This window comes from Apus apus, chromosome 1 (genome assembly GCF_020740795.1).
Source record: "Apus apus isolate bApuApu2 chromosome 1, bApuApu2.pri.cur, whole genome shotgun sequence".
Taxonomy (NCBI): Eukaryota; Metazoa; Chordata; class Aves; order Apodiformes; family Apodidae; genus Apus; species Apus apus.
Window position 1 is genome coordinate 178,088,863 of NC_067282.1, and position 18,649 is coordinate 178,107,511.

The following is an 18,649-nucleotide window of genomic DNA, read 5'->3' on the forward strand; positions in this document are numbered from 1 at the left end:
GGAAATTTTTGATGGCTGAAATGTTTTTTATTTTTATCCTAGTATCAACAATGAGTTGATACTAACAGCTCCCATAACTTGAAGGGGCTGGAAACTCCATTCAGAAAAATCTCAAAAGTGTATGCAATCTATTGTATTTGCTGTTTTCCCTTCAGATTCCCAGCAATGGAGAGGAGGTAGACAGGTATTTGGGAGTGCCTGCAGGGAGGGAGAGCAGACCTTTTGCATTTGCTGTACTTGACTTGAACTAGTGCTTTTGATTCCTCACCTGTGCAAATACCAAATTTGCGTGTGTGCTCAGAACATTCCATTTAGCAATGAATTATGCCTACATTTGATAAAAAGAGCATCTGCCTCAGAAAATACTTTTTCAACTTTGTTGAGTAAATTGATAAAGCTGCGATGCTGGCTTAGTCAGAGCTTCTCAGCTGCCACGCATGCTGGTGTAGGGGCAATCAAGGAGGGCGAGAGAGCAGAGTAGCAGGAGCACTGGCTGTCTGGAGGAAAACATATGCTTCTCCTTCCCCCTCAGGCATAACTGGGAGTAGCAGCTCATCAGAGCTCCCATAAGCAATTTGTATGAGGGGGGAAGCTGGAGTTAGGCAGCCCAATACTCCAGAACAGTTGTTTTTTTTCCTCTTGGTAGAGTACAATTAGGAAGCTACACTGGAATAACAGTAATGAGAGGGTAGGAGTGTTTAAACCTTTGCTGTCTTAGTGTTTTAATTGTACAAGGTATCTTTTCATTTCCTTTTGGATTGTTTCTGGTGTGTTTTACAAAGTATGTAAACTATGTGCAGTGTTCTTCAAATTCAAGGTTATCTAAACCACATCAGACGTGCTGCTGGGTGGAGAGAGGTGACAGCTACAAGTACCAGAGAGAACCCTGACTCTTACTGACATGCTGTGGATGTTCACTGGCCATGTGGAGCAGACAGATATCCTGCCTTAATTGGGTCTCTGCTGAAGGGCTCTCACAAGACATGTTATGCTCCATTTATCTCTTTCAGGAGTCAGTGCTGAAAAACAGGAATTTATATTTCTTTAAGTTGACACACTGCATAATGCAGCGGATATGAACTGAAATTTGAGTAGGTGCTGCTGAGCATGACTCCAGCCTTCCCCAGGATCTGCGTTTTCAGGGTTACAGACCCTTAGCTGATGTGCAACAGCCACAGCTCCCAAACCATGTGGTTGAACCCGGGCCCTGGCATGGGCTGTGGTGCAGAGCCCTCACCCCCCGCAGCAGCCGCTGGCCCTAGGGCAGGTGTCACTCAGGTGTGGCTCACTCTTGTGCTCTCAGGCAGGCTTTTGGGGCTTGGGGGTTTTCCCCCATTTATTTTTTCTTTTTACATTTTTCCCCTTTTTTCTTTTCCTTTTCTTTCTTTTCTTCCTGCTCTAGATTTTATCAAACAGGTGTAGCTGAGTGTGAATTCAGATGTAGACAGGTACATTCGGGCCTTAAATTTGTAGATGGGTGAATTTGGGCCTTAATCCACACAAAAGAAACAATAAAAGAAGAAGGCAGAAGCACCAAGCTCCACTGCTTCAGGCTCTTAAGAAGATAAAGAGATTGAGAAAATCCCCGATGAAATTCAGTCAGGATCCCAAGTGTCAAAAAGCAGACGGCAACACCTTTGTGTTGCACAGAAATTAAATCCTTTACCAGTTATCAGGACTTAAAGCACAAGTCCAGGGTAGTGTACTGCCAGCCTGAAAATATGCTAAATTTTAATCCAAACACCGACTTTCCCATGTCCCAGGTGATCATAGCCTTTCCACCTGAAAGGTGTAGTAACTTCTCAGCATAACTACACTGCTGCTTTTACAACACCTGAGGAAATTGCCTGCTGCTTGATCTCGTTGTTAGGAAAATTGTGACCAAGTGTCACAAAGCGTCTAGCTTTGTCTGTTGCTCTAAATTGAACAGCACCAGTGGTAAAGGCAATCAGTTTCTTTTCCATGAGTTTATTATGTGCCATAGCTCCTTGCATAAGTTGCCAGGGTTCATGCCATCAGTTCCGTATTACAAAGAAGTGTTCTAGATTGCCTGTGATTAGACACATTAAATTGATTTTATCATTCCACTGGGTGTTATATGGTTACCCATAAACTTGCTCACTAATACCAGAGGTAAATCAGTACCTAAGCAGAAACAATAAACTGATGATATGTAATATACAGAATCATTTAAACAGCTACATAAGATCTCACTGTGGATTGTATTTCTTTCCATGCACCATGTACAATATTATGAGAATTTTAATGGAACTCGACTGCAGCATATACTGCCTTTGAAAAAACGTGATTTTTGTGATAACTCACCCTCAAAAAATATTAACTTCTGGTTTATGTGAGTAGCACATATCAGTTTTGTATATTGACTGTTACCAGTAAGGATAAGGAGGTATAGTAAGCTTATATGATGTAATCATTGTTACTATTTTTTATCTGAATAACTGTATCTCTTTATTTAATAGAGAGAAATTCTAGAACAGCAACAGCGAGAGAGATACGATACAAGTTTTCATGGCATATGTATGTTCTGTGACCAAGAATTCACAGGAAACAGGTGTGCTTACTGACTTCTTTGCTTTTGTTTTATTTTTTCGTATCACCTCAGCATCTTTGTTTATGGTTTTTAATGCCATTGAGCCTAATGGTAGGACTGGGAATATAAAATTAATTTTAAGGTATAGTTTAAGTTTTTATTTCAACTGCAGTGCCATTTTAAATAGACCCCCTCCCACTTCTCAATCCTTTATTTATTGCCATACAACTTTTTATACTACACATTAAACTGCAGTTGGGAGCTGAACTATTTTAAATGGAGACTGTTTTTCAGCTGTTGTTTTAGTGGGAAGAAGAGCTGTTTAAGCTAATATGGCTGTTGAAAAATATTTTATCCAGTTACACATTTTCCTATAGGGGGGAGAATTAGAGTGATAAGGGTCCTTTGCAGCATCAGTCATGTGTGAGCAGGAGTTGCATTCAAGTGCTTGCTCCAGTGAAAATTTGGTTTTACACAGTACATCTGCTACTCTGTAGTTCTGCTGCTCTGGAAAGGTAGAACAACCTGGGGTGATGACCCTGCATGTCATCCCAATGTTGTGTGAGTGTAATGAAATTCACCTCATTCAGCTGCCAAGAGCTTCATTCTCTGTTTTCTCTTGTGTCTCACAGAATATGTGATTTTAAAATTGTGCCTGCACGTGGTAAAAGCAAGGCTCACCAGATTTAACACTTGGATGTTTCTTTTGTTCTTACGTTCAGAAGTTGAGGCATATAGAGATGTTAAGCACTGAAGGAATTTACCACTATACCTCTGCTAGAAAATTAACTTACTTAAACATCCATTAGGTTTGTTCATGCATATTTTTGAGTGCTGTTTGTGTTGCTAGTGCTGTGTCAGCTATATTACTGAACCAATATTGATATAAATGCATATCACACTGAAGAATTTCTGCTTTGTTAACCAGCATAGAGAAAACTGACAAATAGCTTTTTAGAATGTTTCTCAAGATGGTTGTTTAAAACATGTGATTTGCTTATTCAAGTTAATAAATGAGCCTTACTAACAGTGAGGATCAAAATAAACTAAATTGTAATTTTTGTTTAAAAGATTATGTTTCGTGCATGCAGATTAAGCAGTTGAAATGTTACTGAATGTTCAGCAGGGCTGAAACTGAAAGATTCCAATTTCAATGAAGTTGCATTCTTTATTACTAGCAGTGGCAGTAGCTGTTATTTATTTACTGTTGGCTTTATTGTATTTTTAGAGCAATCGGTGTATTTCGAGTCACTAATTGAATAGTTTTCATATGTGTTAAAAAATATGTAATGTTCTTTTTGAATGCCTTTTGTAGGTCTGTCCTTCTCAATCATATGGCAAGAGAGCATGCTTTTAACATTGGGCTGCCAGATAACATTGTGAATTGCTGTGAATTTCTGGCTGTATTACAGGAGAAGCTCGACAAGCAAGTAGTTTTTTTTTTTGTTGTTTTTTTATTTAATGGACTTAGGTCGTATTTCTTTTAAGGAAATAAGCCGGGTGAAAATTCAACATTCATGGTTAGTTAAGAAGAAGCAAAGAGAAATTGTAAGTTTATTGTGAGTGCTCTTAGAAGGCTTTTTGTTGACTAATTGAGAGCTAATTCATAACAATTTGTAGTATGTGTTTGCTGGAGAAATGGAGTCATGCAGTGCTGCAGTTGTTATGCATTGTACAGTTTCCACTGACATCAGTAATAGCACATCCCTTTTTCTCATGACTGTTAATGTTCTTGTTTCTCATTATAAAAATCCTTTTGGTAAACATCTTTTTAATCACTGAACACAAAGCTCTTATGCCAGTCTTCATTTGCTTCTCTGTGTATTGATAATGTGGGATGTTTGGTCTTTCCATGCCCTGCTGCTTACAAGGCTACTACATCCCAGAGCAGAAGGAGAAAGCCAGTATATATGCTGCCTCAGAAACATGTAAAGCTGAGATGGCTGATGAAGTTAAAATGGAACTTGGAAGAAGAACTTGGGTAGCAAAGAGCAGGAACTCTTCACTTTGAGTTTCTTTTACAAGTATCTAAGTGCCCTTTATGGATCTCGTAAGTGGAACAATATGAAGTATGCAGCAAATATAAATTGGACTCTAGCAGAAAATGTACTTCCTTAAGAGTGAAACTGTAGCTTTAACAAGTATATTAGATTTTAATACAATCTGTAATTAAGACAGTAGGAGAAATCTGTCTAAATCTTTGGCTTAGTTATGAAAAGCCACAGAACACTGAAATTTGTGAAAACAGGGATATGGAAATTAGATTAAATATCCTTCCAAGTAAACTTAGGATCCATTAGTTTGTACATCTGAGGAAAAAAAAAAAAAAAAAAAAGGAAATTCTAGGGATGCAAAAGCCAGCAGTGCTCACTAATTTTGTCTTTGGCTTGACAATGAATATGCAGTCAAATAGATACAGGTTACACTTTTCCAGAAATTTATATGTATTAAGCATGCCTTTTATGTTATCATTGGTATTGCCTAATGCACTGAGTTACCTTGCTCACTGATAAATTGCAGCTTTACTATTAAGTTATAACCTGGGGGGTTTGTTTAAATGGAGGTTTCTCAAAGCCAATCCTCACTGTAGTTAATACACATGCTGAAATTGCTTCCAAAGTAGTGAAAGGCCACTCCTCCTAATGCTGAGAACAGACTTAATAACTATGCTAGTAGAATAGTACCTAGAAGTATTATTAGGAGGAGAAAAGTCTTATTTCAGGCAAATATCATGACTACATTGTGTATGCTGAGGAAAAGTATTACATATGCTTCCTGGAAATGTCTTTCACAAGTAGAGCAAACGCTTTGCTGTTACCAGGTGGAGCAAAGCAGATATTTAAATTCATAGACATATTCTGATGTTGAACTTAAGATTAACCAACAAGGCAATATTTAGATACTGAGGCTGAAAGCACAAGGAAAACTCAACATTTCCTCAACAGTAAGCCTAAATGTTACAACAGGTCTTGGAAGGCAAAACGATACTGCGAATCCTAAATTGATGCTCCACACACACAAGATGAGAGGAATCTGGGTGCAACCTTTGCTGAAAGAGTATGAGGGTTTTCATGGTGTATGTACAGACCTTCTAAGCATGATATTAATGGGTTTTGTAGGGACAAACACTTGAATAAGAAAATATCTATACTCTAAACCCCGGGGAAATCACGGGAAGACCAGACACTGTTAAAATTCTTCCTGACTATACACACTCAAGCAGGCTTTCACCTGTGAGGGGAAAAAAAAAAAAAAAAAAAAAAAAAAAAAAAAAAAAAAAAAAAAAGTGGTCATTTTAATTCAGAGCCCTGCATTTTTTTATAATATTAGTATTTTTTTGTGTCTTTAAGAGCTGTCATTTTTTCTATCCATCATTTTTTTTCCTGCTAGCCAGCATCTCCAATACAAAGATACAATGCCACAGGTGCAGAGTTTTGTTTCTTGAGAATTTATTTTTTAAGGGGTTTCCCCATCACCCTTCTGAGATAATTTTTCAAACAGCTCAGGAAACTCTCTCCATCTTGATAGGGCATGTAAGCCATCAAAATGTTTTAGCACCTTGGCGAGCTAGAGTCTCAAGACCTGCATCCATTAAACAAATATGTTGCTGTAAGCTCAGGTTTCTGCTAAGTCTCTGCCAGAAAAAACATGACTGTCTATTTCAGGGAGAATCACCCATTTGGGCTGACATGCAGATTACTGTTCTCATTACTGTCTGAGTCAAGATATGTGACAATGCTTTATAGGCTCAACTTGCAGGTGTTAGTTGAGGTGTTAGTTCTCTACCCTGTAGTGGAGAGATAAATAACAAAAAATTATTTTATAATGCTTGTAGTAGAGAATTTAAGACAGCGTGTGTACTTCTGTTCTCTTTGAATTGCTCTGGAAGACATACTGTGGTAAAATTCTTATCTGGTAATGAATGTTTTCACCTCTCAAGTAATGTCTGCATATATATAATAATTCATTTTTATATACGTATGTACATATGTGTATACATTAATTATTATATATAGGTGTATGTGTATATTAATTACTGTGTTGAATTTGATTTCTCAGGATTTCAAAACCCATTTTTCACTCTGGCAAACTTTCACTTAGCCTCCCTGTTGAGCTAGAAGTATAAAACTTTCTGTTTAGCTGATTTAAATTGTTTTTAAATACATATATAGCAGATTCACATTTTGGTTTTTTCACTTTAAATTAAAAGAATCAGTTATTTATGGGTTGGGTACCAGTGTAAGTGCATACTAAGTTACAAGTTCATATGCTGACCAATCAGCAGTGCTTCCATGCCCCTAGTAGGAAAATTTTGGGCAATCAGACTTTTCTCCCACTTTGCATGAGCAGCAAACAGCAAACTTTCTTATTATCTGTATTTTCATTTAATGTCATTTTTGTCATCTCTGTGTTTGATTGACTCAACTGTGATCTAAAATTGTCCTGTACTTTTTTTTTTTTTTCAGATAAACTTTATTTTTATTTTGCTTGCTCTCACATACTTAGGATTGATCTCACTGTGTATATCTACAGCTATTTTAAGGATATTATCTTGTGCTATTTTCCTTTTAATATGTTGGTCTGTTTACCTTTGTATCTTAGATTGCAGTGTTTATACTGTGAAAAAGTCTTCAGAGACAAAAACACACTTAAAGATCACATGAGAAAGAAGCAGCATCGCCGAATCAATGCCAAAAACAAAGAATATGACAAATTTTATATCATTAATTACTTGGTAAGTGGTTCTATGAATAATTAGTAAATTTACTGAAGAGATACAGACAATATCTTGTTAAAAGTGAGTAATTCCAAACCAGCAATTAGGACAAAGGTCAAAAATTGAGTGAAGGACTCTTAAGAAATACGCTCATTTGTGGTATGATATTCTGGATAATTGTTAAACTAAGGATTAGTAAACATTTGTTCTTGAGAATTGATTTTGAGAGATGCAAGAAGGCAGCTTGAAGAGACACTAATCATCATGTCATCAGTGCTCAGTCTCTGCCTGAATAACTAGAAGAGAAAATGAGATAAAGTAATGAAGTACATGGAAGTCTGACTTGATTGCTATTGGCTTTGAGCTTGTTTTCTAAAACCTTAAGGTGGAAGTGCACTACAGTGTATAAACTGAATGCAAAGATGAGGAAAATGAAGGATACATAGATGAAAAAAAAAGTGGTTTTAGCCTCCAGGTATGTGTACATTGGTAGGCATTAATATTCTTTATCTCAGACCTTTGGTAGTGTGTATGCATATGTGTGTAGCTGTTTTGCACTTACTGTCTTCAACTCACAAATATAGGAGCTACTTGAAAAGCTGCTACATTCTGTGCCAAAATTAACTATATTTTACCTGAACTAGTCTTCGTGCCATCTACATGTGTTAATATCCAGATTATAAATAGGCATCCTGTGTTGTTTTACCTGCTCTTTAATTTCTCTCCCTGGGTTTTACTCTACTACTAAGAACAAAAAGTTGTATGTTTAATGCTCTGACAAGTCCCTTCTACCCAAGATGGAGTGAATTCCCACTGTGATCTTGTATACTTCCCCTCCAAAGATCAATGACCTGAGGTCTGTATTTTCTTTTCTAGATATTCAGGTATCACTGCTTTAAAAACTGACCTATACTTTCTGTACAGTGGGGAGAAAGTTGTGAAGTTCTGCAGGGTAGATGGTTTCAGCTTCTCAACAGAACTGAGCATTCACTTCTTCCTTGCAAGTTGACAGACTTGAATGTAATGTAATTGCTTTAAGTTATTTTAATAGTTTCATTTTTTTCTGCTAGTCCTGCAGGTATTTTTATGTTTTCAGAACATGGCATCCTTTTAAAATTACCTTTGTCTCTAATTTGCATTCATTGTTCAGATTTTAATCTGTTCCAGCTTTAATCAGGAGACTGAGCTAGTTGACTGCCTGGAAGCACAGAGAACCATGTGATATTTCTTAAGAACTTTTAGAGAAATGCAGGGAGGTTATAGCATCACTGCAGACACAGTGGCTCAGTCATGATAATAAGCACAATATGCCAAGATAAATATAACACCAAGACTAATACTCATATACCTAGCCTCTTTTGTCACTGAGTGTAGCTGCTTCAAAACTGGTGGCCTTGCCCCTGCTGTCTGCTGAGAATGATCCATGACCTCTACACTCCCTAAACCATGTCCAGCATTGTCTGGGTCGTGCTGTTGGTATGACCATGGAGCATGGAAACTGCTAAACAGTGTGGGCAGTCACAGGACAGTGCTCAAGTCAGTGCCTTGGTCCTCTTTAGTTATTACTGGCATTCTGGGCAGAACTTTGCAGAGTAACTTCTTATGCCAGCCTGAACCAATTCAGGTATGAATCACTTAGCAGCTTCACTTAGAGATGTATATTTCAGTCCTTGCTATTACAGACAGAGAATGGTAAATATAATTCAAATGAGATATGTCAAACCACCAAAATGTTTAAAATTGGGCAGGGGGTTCTGCATGTGCAAGGTCTGTACCAATGTGCTGCCAGTGCTTCTTCTGGGTCATTTCTTTGTTGGCTCTATTTGCTCTTCTACAGCCATGTTTGCTTTCCACATATTTTCAGTTGTCTTACACTATATTCTACCCAGTGGGCTGTTTCTACTCAGTCTTTCTGATCCCTCAAACTATATCCATGTCAGAACTTCTGACATTTCCTCTTTAAAGAGAGGATTTTTTTGAATAAAGAATTAAAAACAGACTAAAAGCTCTGTCTTAAACACTTATAAAATAGTTTGTTATAAAAAGTGTATTTGCACGCTAATGTTGCATAAGACAAAATTTTTCATTAACGTAAAATCTTTAGGATAGTTCCTACACAGTAGAAAGCGTGTGCTTTCAAAGTACCCTTTGGAAAACGTTTTATTTTTATACAAAGGAGAAGAAGTTTAAAAGGAGGTACTTTAATTTGTTCACTAGGGCTTCAACAGATTGGCCTTTACATGTAAGGAGAAGTAACATTATTCTTTACTGCACGTATTTAGTCTACAGTAGTTTATATTAATATGATAGAATATATTTTTTTAGCTGAGTCCGTATTCAGTGAATTCTAGATGTTACATGATGTCTGCTTTCTGTAATGACTTGATGTAGTGATTTTGCTTCCTCTCCCCCAGCACTTCACAATTTACTAGAGGTTTGTTTTCTTTTAATGTGTGCTATCAAGCTTTACTGACTTCTCAATCAGTCAGTAAAAGAGCTTTGCTTTGCGTTGCTCTAAATATCCAGGGGAGTTACACAATTTCACAGGCAGACATGGATTAGAAATCTTACCTGAAAATGACAGATGTACTGTTTCAAAATTTACTACTGAATTCATTGTGACCTAAATATGTCAGCATAAAATTTATCTATTTTATATATGTTCTCACGGGAAATTTTGAATTTTGAGAAAGTAACAAAGATAGTTCTATTTCCCATGTTTGATCCAGTTTGTTTCTATCATAAAGAGACTTTACTATAAGACTAAGTAGGTTTCTAATTATAAACATCAATATTATCACAGTCTTATCCACTTTACTTTTAGGATGTGCACCATAAAGTTTTTCTATCAGTTAATGGATCTTAAGCTAGTTAAATGGATAGTTCTTTAGTACAACCATCTTATAGACATTATTGCCCTTTCTTTATAATTTTCCATTACATGTTACCTTCACCAAGCACCATGTAAAATAGTTGTATTAAGCTGAAACTGGCAGTTCCTTTATTTTGTGGCTTTTGAACTGAGACATTTTAAGGTCTTTTTGTTCAGTTATCCTGAGACTGCTGAATTGCATCTTGATCTTCTGGCCAATTCTTATTTCTGTTTTTAAGCTGATGGTAGAGCTCCCATTGGTTTAACTTAGAGCACTAGGCTTGCCTGCTTTCTTCTTTTCCCTCCATTCTGCTTCTAGTGTCACTTGTGATTTTAGTGTAGTTGTGAGAGTCTGTTTTCATAATTTAAGGTACACTTTTATGTCTGCGTGTTGATAATTCCCCCCACTAAATTTCCAGTTCACCATAGATAGCAATGAGCTATGTGAGTGCAAAATTATTTGGAAATATTTTAGTATTTTGAGGCTTCTTACGACTTCTGTCATGACCTACAAGCTGCTTTGATATGTCTGTCTCCATATTATTGACATGCTCTTTTGCTTACAGCTTAGTGTTAAGACTAGTATGCGTGGTCTTTAGTAGGCATGAAAGGTTTTTTGTCATGTGTAACATTTTTTTCATAGGTAAGTATCAAAAGTTTATTCTTAGATACTGTTATGGTTTCTTGTCTCTCTCCTGGCTGGCTCTCCAATAATGTCGTGGTTTGAACCCAGCACAACACCAAAGGAACAGCCCCATGGCTGCTCACTCAACTCCCCCACTCACACACACACTCTGGGATGAGGAGGACAAAGCTCATGGGTTGAGACAAAGGACAAGGAGGGTTCTTCACCAATTAAGGTGCAAAGCAGACTCAACTTGGGGAAAAAAAATAATAATTTAATTTCACGCTAATCAAACACACACAGGACACAGACAACACAAAGAGCAGGGCTTGCATATGTTACCCCACCCCTCCCTTCTTCCCCGGCCCAAATCACTTTGTTCCCGGTTTCTCTCCCTCCTTCCCCCCAGCAGCACAGGGGGACAGGGGATGGGGTTTAGAGTCAGTTCATGGGCTGGTGGTTCTTGCTGCTCCTTCCTCCTCAGGAAGAAGGATTCCTTACAGTCCTTCCCTGCTTCCCCACGGGGTCCCTCCCATGGGAGAGAGTCCTCCGCAAACCTCTCCTTCTTTAATCCTTGCCAACGAGGTCCAGAGCTGCTCCAGCCTGGGCTTCTCACAGAGTCACGGCTGCTTTGAGAACAGCCAGCTCCCCTGGTGCCAGGGTCTTCCAAAGCTACATAATCAGAGTCCACAGGCAGCAAATCCACTGGCCACAAAATCCAGGTCCACTGCTGAAGTTCACCCCTCCTGATACATTCAAGGAACGTTCCATCACGTTTCTCCATGAATGCAGGGGGACAGCTGCCATCTCGCCATGGGTTGCAGGGAAACTTCTGCTTGGGCACCTTCTTCCCCTTCTTCCTCACCAACAACCAGCACCAGCACAGCTCTTCTTTTTCTTTAAGTGCTCCTCTGCTCAGGTGTTATATCAGTTCTTTCGTATGTTAATCGCAGAGGCGCATCTATTGTCCCTCTAATGGCTCCTTGGCTGGCTTTGGAGCAGGGGGAGCTTCTCAGCTTCTTACCAGAGCCACTCCTGTGGCCCTTCCCCCACTACCAAAAATCCCAGCAAACCAGCACAGATACTTACATTAAATTAGAGAAGGAGTTTTACAATTATGCAGATGACTGGAGAGGCAGTGGGGTCACTTCTCCAATTAATTTGGAGATCTTTTGTCAGCACTGTGTAAGTATTGAAGATGACATCAATCCTGTTCAGAAAGACTTGAAGTATAAATTGAAAAAGACCAGCTCACGCTAGGGGTTGAAGAACTGAGCAACAACACATGCAAGATACATATGTAGGTTACCTTACTACTTTTTTCTCCAAAATAATTTCCAACCTAATTTTCTTGTTTCTGTTCCTGTGTTGGCATGGCGCCCCATGACTCACCTTGCACAAAGAGTCAATAAAAATGGGGAGGAAAGAACTCTTTTGTCTGTGGTGCCTGCTGGAAGCTATATTCCCAGCCCAGGGAACAGCGGTGGATCCAGACTGACAGGGCCTTTCTGAGTTCACCAGTTTGTTACCAGCAGCACTTTAAATACAGAGTAAGCTTTGTCATAAACACAGATTTCCAAATTGACTAATGGCATATACCTGTAGTAATGTAACATCACTATAATGAATGTGCTTATGACAAAGCTAGACAGCTGAAAATGGTACCTGTTACTTACTAGAAAACTTGTTTCATAAAACCTTTACTTTTCCACAAAGATAAAAAGATGTTTTCTCCTTACTGCCAAGCCCTGAATCATCTTTATTACGTGTTGGGAGCTTGAGGGATATTTTTTCTTATAGGGCCTACTATTTAGATTTAGCATTTTTTTTATATAGGCAGGGTATATTTAGTAAAATAGTAAAGGAAAATCTTTCATCAATTGGTGATAGTTCAAGACTTAATAAAATCCCCCAAGTGGCAGAATACTTAATCTTAGAATTCATCGAAGATGTCTTAACTACTGTTGCAGTAAGACGATCTCTTCTATGTGATAAAACATCTCTTAAGTTCTGCAGCAATATAAAACAATTTGGATAATTGCAGTAATGCAGATAAGAAGGGTGAAAGAAAATTTACAGGGGAAAGCAGCATCTGTTTGGAGTTTCTGAGCATGTAGTTCAGTAACTGCTCTTTTGGGAAAACTGCTTGAGATACCAGCTGTTGTTTCTAGTTTCTCCCATATCAGCACTTCTTCTGAAGTTGGGATATGTTGCCTCAGTGAAGCATGCAGACCTTCCTGTAGAACCCTTAAAACTGTGCTCAAGGTGAAAAGATATATTGTCTGTGAATCAGTTAATCTCTGTGCATATAGATGTCATTCTGGAAAAGGCAATCAAACCACACACATTTGCATGCTCTCCTCACTTTTCTGTAAGAACCTCCTCTCTGTGAGGTACAGAGGAAGAATGTTCAAGTTGGTTTTCCTTGGTTGTATATCAAGGCCTGGAGATTTGGGTTTTTTTAATCATGCATTTGCTACTATTTGAACTATTAACAATGCGAAGTCTAGTTTTTCTTCTGTTTTTGTTAAGAATTTCTTGCGAGTCTCTAGAGATGATTGCTAGGAGCCCTTGCATCTTGGATGAAAGAGAAAGGGAAGTTGAATACCTAACAAAGGCACCCTTAATCCCAGATGCCCATCAAGCTGTAGGACTGGAATAGTGTTTTTTAAAAAAAGAAAATTTAAAACAAAACAAAAAAAAACCAAACAGAAAGACCTTAAAGAATGTTTTGAATAACTCTTTCCAACCCAGTTGATCAGCTTCAGTCTCTTGGCACTTTCATCATGCTAGTTATCCATTTGCTGAGCAATTTTCTAGTGATTCAAGGCATTATTAGCTTTTTGCTTTTTTGTTGTTTTTTTTTTCTCCACTGAATATAAATAGGTGAGGGAAACAGAGGCTTCTTACAAAGGTGTTTCTCTGCCTTACCCACAGCAACACCATACAGAAACAGCAACAGCAACAAAGCTTGTGCCTGGTTTTCCCCTTTCACCATTAATTAAAAGGTGAAGCTTAATATTGGCTGCTGTTGTGAACATGCTCTTTTGTGCACATATACTTCAAGCTGGTAAGGGGAAAAATTATGAGCATCTGTCTTCATTTTGCAGTGGTTGTGTGCTGCTATCCTCTCATTAAGGTGTTAGCATTAGCAGAGCGGTAGGAAACTAGTGTGCAGCTGGGGGAACATGTGGTGAGATGTGTTAATGGCTTCATGTTACCTCATAGTAATGGTGACATTAATGAGTCTCCCCCTATAACTCGAAGAGTTTACACACCACCATGTAGCATCACTGAAATAATTACTGAATTTTCTTTCTGTGATATACGATGACATTATGTTTAGAGCTGCCTGGAGACATTTGTTTATCATTTACCTGATAGACAGTAACAGCTCTGAAAATTCTCATTAAATTGTTCAGTGATGGATATATTTTCCTTCTTTTTCCAAACAACCATAAAGACAATAATAGCTCTTGTTCCTAAAGATGTTATTAAATGTATTTATCAGAAGGAATAGCTGAATGAAATAAATGAAAGTGATCTTTTTATTAGCTACCTTTTTTTTTAATGGAGACAAGATTGTCAGCTATGATCTTTGTGAATCCTTCACAGCCATCAGAAGTCTGAGTTCAAAAATACTATTTTGATTACTGCTTAGTTTGCTCTAGTTTATTTTTAAAGGTAGGAAGAATGAGAGAAAAGAAGAACACTAGCTAAAGATCACTGTTGGTATTTCAGTAGAGCACTTCAGCTTTTTATTGCCTGTTATTTATATCACAGTCACGCTGGGAGTGCTTCCCTTTGTGCTGAATGTTGCACAAATGTATTGTGATATTCTTTGTGTTCAAGGTCTTTAAGATATAAATAAACTAAACAAAATAGTAAAAAGAAGAACAGACACCATGAATAGATGTGATTACATGTATGTTTGAGAACAGAATGGAAGAGAAACTGGAGTCTAGCTCAGAGGTCTGTGCTGTGGCTCATACTGCCTTCCTGGAGTACTCTCTAGTTAGATGTACACCATGTTGTTTTGCTGACATAACCTTGTACAAGGTATGAATGCTGGCTGGTGTAACTATACCAGCTAAAGTCTCAGGTGTGATATCTGAATTGTTTAAGCAGCACATGCTGCATGAAGAGCAAGGTAGTCAGATTGGATTGATGGCAAACTCGAGACAATGATAACATACCCACCTCAGGAACGCCTTAGTAGTGTTGCAACACTCTATTTGTACACAGAGCTCAGACATGTTTCTTGAGATCTGTGTGCCAAATCATCTTCTTCCCAGACATAGGGTGGAGAATGCCCCATTAAGAGACAAAATTAATTGTTATTTTAAAAATTATTACCAAGCAGTGTGGTATGACTAACTTTAACTCACAGAAATACCATTGTGATCCAAAAAAAGATGTTTATTGTGACTTCCCAGATGTTTATTCAGATGATATATTAAATGTGATGTAAATCAGGAATTTTTTTTTTTCTTTTATTTTTCTCCCCAGGAATTTGGAAAGTCCTGGGAGGAAGTGCAGTCAGAAGATGACCGGGAATTACTAGATAACCTAGAAGAGTAAGAGTAACTTATGTGCCCGTTATGAAGACTTGCAAGATCATTATTGTTGAAAGCAGCTAGGGGAAAATGCTGTGCATAGCTAGCACACAGTTAAAATTCATTTAAGCCAGTCACATCAACTCCAAATTGTTCTCATGAAAGACACTTTTCCACAAGGAGGGCTGTAAATTTCATATTTCAACCACAAGCCTATTTTTTATTGCACGTAGTTCAAACAAGGGCCTTTTGGGTTTGTTATAATGTACGCAAAACATTTTTTTTACTAAATTGCACTTAAAATTGGTTGAATTTGTTTTATTCAAATTTAAAAATCAAGAGTAAGTATAAAAAATATCAGCATGTGAAATAGGTGGCATTAAAAAGTAAACAGGTAAAAAGGCAAAAACTAGAGATTAAAACAGGATTTTGCCCAGGGAGGCTGTGGAAGCCCCATCGCTGGAAGTGATAAAAGTCAGATTGGATGGGGCTTTGAACAACCTGGTTTAGTGGGAGGTGTCCCTGCCCATGGCAGGGGGGTTGGAACTAGATGATCTTTAAGGCCCCTTCCAACCCAAACCATACTATGATTCTGTGATTTTGAAGGAAACTTCTCAGTGGTGCTGATTTAGGGTGGTATCTGCTTTTCCTCTGTGGTCAGCTGTAGTCCAGGCCTTCAGATCACTGCAGGGGTGGCTTCCTGGGCCATAGAGAATTAAATAAGCAAGCAGTAATTAGTGAGTGTCAGGGCCCTGACCTTCCTGGTTCTGTCTGTAACTTGAGCTTAATTTTACTTGTTTACACCTGGTTGCAATAATAATTCTATTTCTCAGTGTATTATGGATCTAAATGGATGTGTTAGTAAAGTATTTATTCTCTGAGTGCATGTCTAAATGTAGCATGAGTGTTTTTTTCAGGAATAATATTTTATAAGTAAATAACACTTAGAATTAACTCGGTCTGATGATTATGTCTTTGGCTGGTGTTTTGAAAGAAAAGAAATGTATAAAAGAATTTTAAAAGACCTTATAAAAATAAACACCAAACACAATCTTTGATGACTTGCCAAACTGGACAGAAAGTCAAGTTAAGATCCTGTTGATTAGTGCAGGCAAATTCAAGTAGGACTTAACTGCCTGTCTGCACAAGAATTACCCAGCAGCATCTTCTGAGTTTTTCCTGAATTAGCGTGGGTTTTTTTTTAGACTGTAAACCAGATTCTAATGATATTTCCTGCTATAAATCCACACTGTCTCTTCTATTCCTTTAAAGTATTCTTTTTCTCTGGATTTATTTCTGGTGCTGTGAGTGCAGAATCTGAAGTGCCCTTTCACAAAATGTCTCTTCTCTTTTCCACAATTAAATGAATCTTTTTGACTCTTGATCATAAGAGATTGGTCTGACTGGGAAGAGCATCCTGTGTGTGCAGTTTGCCTGTTCTGTGAACAACAAGCAGACACCACAGAAAAATTGTATCTTCACATGCAGGTAAGACTTGCTTAAGTATCAGTTCTTTCATCACTTGGGAATTAACAAGTCAGATTGTAGCATTCTTGTTAAGATCAAGACTGCTGCTGCATTAAAACGTCCTGTTTAGTGCAGAGCTAAAGTACCGGATGCATCTCCAGCATCTGTTGTCTAAAATATGCAATGGAGTCAAGTTTTACATTGGGAGTACAACTTGCTCTTGTGAGTGTACAGGCAATAAAGAGGTAGCATCTTTAATTTTGTAATCACTTCATGAATTAATACATTTGATAGCATCTGTGTTTCAGTTTTGGTAAACTATTTAACAGGAGGGTTGCAGTTTAACAGAATATGAAAGTTTCTGATGAAACAAAACTTTTGGGGGTTTGCTTCATATATTAGTGTTTGCATGTCTATATGCATATGTCTGTGTCAGTCTATGAAAAGCTGAGCTGTTTTAACTTGGAATAGTATAAGTAGTGGAAATAAGCTATTTTATTTTTTCCTTTTTTACCTCCCCCCTCCAGAAATCACATGGATTTGACTTTCCTAAAATAAAATCAGATCATGGTGAGTAAGAGATGCTGCAATTGTCAGCATTTGGCGCTAGTGTGGAGAAAACCACATCATAAGGATACTGGAAAACAACTGTATCAATTTGATTTTTTGTTCAGGCATTTAACTTTCTCATTATGGAAACTGTTTCTGCCAGCTCTACAAAAGAACACAAGAAACACTTTATTTTTCTGGAATTGTTGTTAGTGCCAAAGACATGTGCTATTTTCTTTAAAACCATTGGATTCTTTTGCAGAGTGGTTTCTACAAATGCCCACTCTGTGAGTCCCAGGTCTGGCTGTTGGGGCCCTGGAAAAAATAATAATTTACCAACAACAATAATATTGATAATTAGTATTATTTTGTTGGTGCTGTTGTTGTTATGCCTGTTAGGACTTGCTTGCAACTTAGAAGGTTGTGCTCTAAGCTGTGTTTGGCCAATGTTTGCTTTCTGCTGCAGCTTTGAGAGGAAGGAAGGTGTTTGCATTTTTTACATTGAAAGAAGGGCTACTTCCCCTGCAGCTGGGAAAAAGCATTTGTTCAGTTAATGTTGCTAAGTTACAGCATTCATTGCTGGTCTTCAATAAACCCTTATCAATCTTTATGCTTAATCCAAGAAAGAATTTGTAAATCTCGTGTACTTCAAGTGCTTGTTCTCTACCATCTCTCCCAGGTATGAACTTTTATCAGCAAGTGAAGCTACTGAACTTCATCAGAAGAGAAATCCATCATGGTCGTTGTTACAACTGCCAGGAGAAATTTCAGTCTAAAGGAGGATTGATAAGTCATATGGAAGAAACCAAGCACATTACATTCTTGCCAGCCAGGTCTACATGGGATCAACCACAGTAAGGGCAAACAAGTTTCTTACGGCATTGTACTGTTACTTGATAATGTCTGTAAAACTAAGTTGAAACTTTCGGTTTTTGCCAGTGCAGCAGTGCTCTGAGCTTCCCAACTCTGCTGGCCTAGATAAAATAATAACTGGTCTCAAAACTACTCAAGAATTATAAATTCCTGTGCTGTCTGAAGCTAAAATGAACACATGACACTGCTCTTCTAGTTAGATCCAGAATGCTCTGTCCCCATAAATTATGTCTGCACTGCCAAATTAGTATGCTGAAGAACTCATTGTTGCAAAATTGTCTTTTGCCTGTATTTGCAGTTGTGCAGTGAATGGTGAAAAGTGCACTCAGAACATTTTCCCTCCTCGTGGAACCGAGGTTGAATCTGTTTACCAAAGTGATATCTCAGATGCCTCACTTGGAGCCACAGAGTTCTTCCAATCATTAGCTCTCTATGCGGA

At 37.9% G+C, this 18,649-nt stretch overlaps 1 protein-coding gene across 2 annotated transcripts in view; it reads left to right on the forward strand.

Moving 5' to 3' along the window:
* The window catches only part of ZNF277 (zinc finger protein 277), a 51,639-nt gene that overhangs the window by 32,075 nt on the left and 915 nt on the right, over nucleotides 1–18,649 (forward strand). Inside the window, exons 5-11 of one of the 2 annotated variants that reach the window (XM_051626563.1) lie at nucleotides 2,481–2,572; nucleotides 3,867–3,977; nucleotides 7,154–7,286; nucleotides 15,275–15,342; nucleotides 16,713–16,809; nucleotides 17,316–17,358; nucleotides 18,017–18,191. In XM_051626563.1, coding sequence (XP_051482523.1) covers nucleotides 2,481–2,572; nucleotides 3,867–3,977; nucleotides 7,154–7,286; nucleotides 15,275–15,342; nucleotides 16,713–16,809; nucleotides 17,316–17,358; nucleotides 18,017–18,191 — 719 coding nt within the window. The remainder of the gene's footprint in view (nucleotides 1–2,480; nucleotides 2,573–3,866; nucleotides 3,978–7,153; nucleotides 7,287–15,274; nucleotides 15,343–16,712; nucleotides 16,810–17,315; nucleotides 17,359–18,016; nucleotides 18,192–18,649) is intronic. The other variant, XM_051626571.1, reaches the window with a different exon arrangement.